This window comes from Photinus pyralis, unplaced genomic scaffold, assembly GCF_008802855.1.
Source record: "Photinus pyralis isolate 1611_PpyrPB1 unplaced genomic scaffold, Ppyr1.3 Ppyr1.4_LG1, whole genome shotgun sequence".
Lineage (NCBI taxonomy): Eukaryota > Metazoa > Arthropoda > Insecta > Coleoptera > Lampyridae > Photinus > Photinus pyralis.
The window spans coordinates 23824084-23830672 of record NW_022170249.1 but is presented as its reverse complement, the minus strand read 5'-3'; the positions used below and the strand labels follow the sequence as shown (position 1 = coordinate 23830672).

The 6589-nt window shown below is 33.8% G+C and overlaps 1 protein-coding gene across 1 annotated transcript; it reads left to right on the top strand.

Annotated features, from left to right (window-relative positions):
- Positions 1-3654: 3654 nt before the first annotated feature.
- Positions 3655-4398, top strand: LOC116160510 (holotricin-3-like). Its single transcript, XM_031473726.1, has 2 exons — positions 3655-3796; positions 3851-4398. Exons 1-2 carry the CDS (start codon positions 3785-3787, stop codon positions 4103-4105), a joined length of 267 nt encoding a protein of 88 aa, XP_031329586.1. The 5' UTR covers positions 3655-3784; the 3' UTR covers positions 4106-4398.
- The last annotated feature ends 2191 nt before the right edge of the window (positions 4399-6589 follow it).

Here is a 6589-nt window from a genome sequence, read left to right as displayed (position 1 = left end):
ATTCGGCTAATTCCCAAATAATTCGTGTAACAAAAAAGCTGATTGAAAATCGTTTGGAATTTTAGTTTTAATCCCATTTACTGTTGGAAACATTTTAATCGGTATGAAACTTGGATTCCAAGAATAGTAGGTATACTTACTCGTGTTTTGGACATTATGCAGGCTTTCTGGCAAAATTAAAATAAAATTAAAATAATTAAAATGTCAGAATGAACTTTATAGGATTAAAGGATAAGTTTGAAATGAACAAGCTAAATCTAATTTAAGTCGGAACATGTGTAACTGTGTACCTTTTTACCAAACGTGGTAGAAGAGATTACTCTTAAAGTAGGTATCCATTAAAATAATGACAATGTCAATATTCTGAAATGTATTTGAGAATTGTAACGCTGAAAAAACTATTTACTATGAAAGAGTTTTTGGAGGTTTTAAGTTGAGGAAGATTTTTGAAATAGGAATTTGTAAAAATTTTCTATTTGACAGTAAATTACCACGAATCCGAATTATTTCTGTGGAAACATTGAATATGTAATTATGATAACAATGATAAAAAAATGTTAAAGGTACTTTAGACCACAGACCGCATGCTTTAGACAACAAAAAAGTACCATGTTCCTTGAATATTAGGAAACTTAATGGCATGGCTGAGAAATTTCTAGTTCATGACGTTTGGTGACAGTTAAAATATGTAGAATTCTATATTTTTATAAATTAATTCATAACCAGACCATCCAAATTTGATCTCGTGGGAATATCTGTAAAGTGCCTTTAAAATCCATGCGGGGGTGCATATTATAATCTTAAAGTGGGGTCGCGGGGGTTCAAATGTTGAAACTAAGGTAAACCTTTCGATAAACTTTCCCCTAGCTTCTAAATGAACGTGCTTTTACAATTTTTGATTTTTTTAATCAATGTTACAAATTACAATTTGATCATAATTCAGAGTTTTTTCGTTCCGAATCCGTTCCCTTTATCTACGAAATCAAAACGTGCGTCTACTGCTTACTGGTTATTATTCACCTTGAACTACCGTGCACTACACCTGACCACATTTAGTCGTACAATAAATAAGTACCTACTTCCAACGTAAGTATAGTGATGAAACCTATTTGGAAATTCCTAAGAAAAGTTACGTCTGTCTGGTTATAAGTCAAGGTTCAATATGAGATCATTCTAAATGGTAGATAAGTAAATAAACTAAAGGTTTTGTTTGTATTTACCTGCCTTGCTTAAAATCTTAGGAAAGGCGTAGATTTATACACTTAATTAGGTTTGTTAAAATTGGAAATGAAGTTCGCCTTATTCGATACGACCTTTCGCTGATATTAGCGTAACAGTTGTAAACAAATTCCAGGTGAAACGTTTAATTATACTAGACGAAAAAACGTTTAGCATATTTGGATACAATGAAAATTAAAAAATCCCCAGTAGCTTTACGTTCTTGGGTCATAAAATGAATGATGTGCAATTAAATACTTAATTAAATAACCGCAACACGTGGCTCAGAGGTAGCTTCAGAAGAAAAGCATGGCAAAGGGTTAACACTCCTCAATGTTAGGACGATTTGGAGATACGATTGTTTTAACAACCCTTTTTCATTCCGCAAGTTCGTAAAAATTAGTTGAGAGGGTGGCCTTTGGAATTGTATGTTATTAAAGTTGTAGCTAATCTACTCAAAACTCAACTAAGGACTCAACTATCAAGAGAATGCAAAATTCACCTCCACCTCCCTTTCCGGCATCCTTTGGTTCATCTCACGTGTTGGATGACTTGAAGTGACGTTGAGTGTTTGAACATCAAGAAGTCAGGAAAGTAGTATAAAGTACCCGAATTTGAGGCCTATCCACCCTCCTATCGTAATCCAGACTCCAGAGACATCTCTAGCTATCACGGCTTTCCCTACTTCCGGATCCCATAAACGGTATGCATTGTGTTAGTACCGGACCATTACATACGTAGTACTTTTTGGAAAATATTCTGTTTGCGTAATCTCCAAACAAACTGCGGAGCGGCGCGTCGGTTTCTGTTTTTTTCAACCTTCCCGCCTTACCATTTTGTTCGGGGGTGTACAAACGTAACAGTGGTTCGAAGTTGAATACCCTTCCTCCTACACAAACTCTAGGATTCGTTCCACGTGTACTCTCCGTACCATTATTACATTTGAGACATACTGACTCTCCCGTTAAATTTGGAGTGAATAAGAGACTCAAAATAGTGTCTAAAATAAAAGTACCACTTTTGAGCACCAATAACTTAGAATTTAATTCTTCTATTTTGCCTGTACTCCACGTCTCAATAATCTTAATAATCTCATCCAATTAGCCCAATTCGTCTAGTGGAAAATTTCATTTTGACTAGTATAAAACAGATGGAATTCTTGTTGGTGGTGCTTTAAAATAATTCCTTTAGATAATTTACAATATTACATAGGATGCGTCATGGTAAGTACGAATAGAGGAAACAATTAATAAGATTAAAGTTTTTGTCTACAACAAAATTCTGGCTAATACCGTTCATAACCCATCATAAATTTCATTTCATTATTTATTACAAGCGGAATTTAAAATATTTGGCGATGAAGTAAAAACAATTTTCCTTCAAATAATTTTTAAGTTTGCATTTAAAATGATGCTGACTACAACAAGTACAGCTTCGGTAGAGAATTATATACAGGGTGAGTTTTTTTTTTCATTTTAAACATTAGGATCTCGGAAACCGTAAGACATAGAGATTCGGTTAAATGAGGAAAGAGCTGTCGTTTTAAGAGCTTATTCAAGATGCTTTGTTTTTTGAAAAAAATCCACAGATTACTAGATATGGGCGAAAAACAGATTTAATGATTTTTCTTTTAAATGTCAATCGTTAGTATTAGAAATACAGAAATATGCAAAGACCAAAAATTGTAGATTTTTGGCTTAATATGATACATTTATTAATTTCGATTTTTCTTTTATAATTTTCGAGTTATAACAAACATTTTTTTAAATGCCCACCATAGTTGGCTGTGACATTTTTAAAAAGTGAAACTTCCAAATCGCAGAAATCGTTGATTTACATGATCGGAAACCATGTCGGGATATTATCCATGGTTATTTAGGCGATTTAAATAGCAATATTCAAAGATTTTGGAAAACCCGGATGATATACTTAGTAATAGGTCTGTAGTTATCCGGGTCGGTAGTGGTATTTTTTTTATGGGTAATACTTTACCGACCTTCAATGCTTTTGGACATTCTCTTCTTGAAAATGTTGATTTAAGTGCGCCAATGATGCCGATATAGTGCAGTATATGTTGATATGCACGTGGCTACCCCCTTTAGCCGATATTTAATACATTTTCACATTTTTTTTGCATTAATCCAATTAGATTAATTAGACATCTAATAGAGAGAAGAATATAAATGATGAAAATAATGAAATTTATGATGGGTTATGAACAGTATTAGCCAGAATTTTGTTGTAGACAAAAACTTTAATTATAGATTATAAAAAAAGCATTTAAATAAGCTGTAATAATTATTAGTAAAACGACTCTTAATAAAAAATGTAGTTCGTTTACATTCAACTAAACTACTCACATTGTGTATTTTTTATGTTGCTTATTATATAAAACAAGAATGAAAATATCTATGATTTGTTGTAGCTGCGTGTAAACATTTCCATAAGGTAATAAATTAGCAAGTTTTGATGAACCTCGAATCTGAGGTGCTATATAAGTTAGGCATTCCACAAAATGTGTTAGTACTCGACCAATTTTTATACGTATAAAACAAACCGGATCAAGATGATGAACAAGGTAAAATGCACTCGTTAAATAAAAAATTTACGTAATCTAATTTGGTAATTGTAGGTACTCGTGTTATTTGCCGTCCTGGCGTTAACGTTCGCTGTTCCGGTTCCTCAACCAGAAGAAGTCGAAATTTTGAACGTCGCCGAATCTGCAAGTCCTCACCATCACCACCATCACCATCACGGTGGATGGGACGGCGGTTACGGCGGCGGCTGGGGAGGCCATGGTCACGGCGGTTGGGGTGGCGGTGGATGGGGTGGCGGTTGGGGTGGCGGCGGATGGGGAGGTGGAGGTTGGGGCCACGGTGGATGGTGATAAAATATTTGCGCGTTATTACAATTCAAAGTGTGTATAAATAAAGTTTTGCGATACCTTTCTTTGTGATTTATTGTAGGCTAAGAAATTATAGATTTCATACCGAGCTAGGAAGTGGTTTATTACCTAGGCCGAGGGCTTTGTATAAGCGCGGAGAGTTGGTTATGAACCACTTCCCAGCTCGGTTTGTACTCACAATCGATCATTTAAAATAATGTCTGTAGTGGAATGTTTATCATAATTTATAAATATAAGGTAGCTGTATCATCGTTCCTAGGCAAAATGACATGATATGTCTGTTGTCATTTTTATTACCTACCTCATCCTTCGTACTAAAATTATCATGATTTCTTTACGAATATTGTCCGATAGTGAATTTGAGTTTTCGAGGCTTTCTCTTGTTATTGATATTACTTGATTTCTGTAATTAGGTACATACTAAATGGAACCTTTTAATGGCATTTGACATAATATGATACATATGACTTATGAAACTTTTAAAGCAAAAATTATTTCCTACCAAACAGTATTTGGTACTTTAAAAAAAGTCAAAAATAGGTATATTCCCGAAAATTAAAATTTTTTTTTTTTGATTTACATTAATTTATGTAGCTTAAATTTTTTATTTGAAAGATTTTTTTATATCTAATAACTTCGGCGAAAAATCGCGTTCCCTAGTTCCGTTTACACTCTGTATATAAATCTGTAAAATCACCTTGTGAATGGAACAAGGTATTCTCCCATGTACGCTACACATACGATTAATTTAATTCGATTAAAAAATTGTAATTTAGACAACAACTTAGAAAAGACTTTTTACTTCATGGGTTCCTTGTTCCCCTTTTTCTACATAAATCTAGATAAATTAATAATAATATTATTATTTTAGTTAATTAACAATTTTTTGTGATATTTAAAAAGGTTGGTGGTCCATCCAACATGTAGATTAAATTATTAATATGTGTGAAATTTTGATATAACTCTTGCCAGGAAAGATTGCCGGTCACAGCACACCTTGTGTCGATTTACAATCTATGATGCGAGTGATTTCCGGAATAGGATCGTGCCAATGTCGAACGAGAAGTCTTTTTGTTCAACATTCACACGATACTACCCCGGAAGTCGCTCACACGTTTAGAAAAACATAGAATGTAAACCGGGATCAAGTGTTCTATGACCGGCAATCTTTCCTGGCGACAGGTTTACCTAACCACGCATGCTAAAATCACTTTATTTAATTGTTTCCATAGAGATTTCAAAATAATTAAATCGATCAGTGTCATTTTTAATGCAGTTTGCAGTTTATGCTTCGTACTTTTCAACTGTACAGTCTTTATAACTAGGTACAAAAGCAGGTATCAGTGAAGAAGAGTACCTACGCGAGACGTTGTTATAATGTAGCCGAAGCTGCGGCCGCCGTAGTGCAATATTCGCTCCCCACAAAATCAAGAAAGAGGTACGAAAAGGCGTACAAACCTTCATGCCCATTTGCACCGACAAATTTAAGCGGAACTTAGCTTAAGCGTACCTTAAAATCCATGGCAACCATTGTCTCAATAATCGTTGCCATGGATTTTAAGCGACGCTTAAGCTAAGCTCCGCTTAAATTTGTCGGTGCAAACGGTCATTAATGACTGGCGCAAAACTAAAGGAATAATTACTTCCACACATATTCCTTTAATTGTTAGTCATTAAAAAACCATTATCCTTTGTGTAGGTATATTAATATTTAAAAATCCACATAGTGTGCATTATAATTATCCAATCGTTGATTGAATAACTTATTCAACGATCTAATTGTTGTTTTGCAAGTACTAGGACTATAATGGGAGTCAAGCAAAAATATTACAGTACTAGTCAGGTAAAAATCAACTTTCTAATGTCAAAATAGCCCTGAAATTTAGATTTTCTTGACGGTTTCAGGTAAAACTTATGGAAGATTCTTATTCAATTCTAGTGGATTCAGTAGTTCCAAGCTACCTATACAAATCAGTGTCTTATTGATGTAGTTATAGAAAAAGGTTCTATTTTGGGCTATAGGTAGTTACATAATACAATTAAAAGCTCTGTCTTGCTACATTCAGAAGTAAAGACCCTGCACAGGGGCTGCTTACCGTACCTACTCGCTAGTATATTCGTACGCCTATTTGGGGGGAATTATTAATGATTTTAATTAATGTAATTTAAAAAAAGGAATTACCCAAAATACGTTCCATCTGAAATACCTACGAGATTTTTGTAAAAATAATCATATGATGACACAAGGAAGTAATCCTAAAAACTTGGAAAATAATTGTTATTATTAAAGGTTAAAGTTGACATCAACTCTCAGTAAAAATACCAAGCATTTGAAATGTTGTTACACTGACAAACAAGAAGAAGACATCTATGATTTATGACATTTGCATAAATCGAGGCAAAATGCAATTATCGGGATTCCGGTAATAAATTAGCAATTTACTATGCATCTTCATACGCATTACG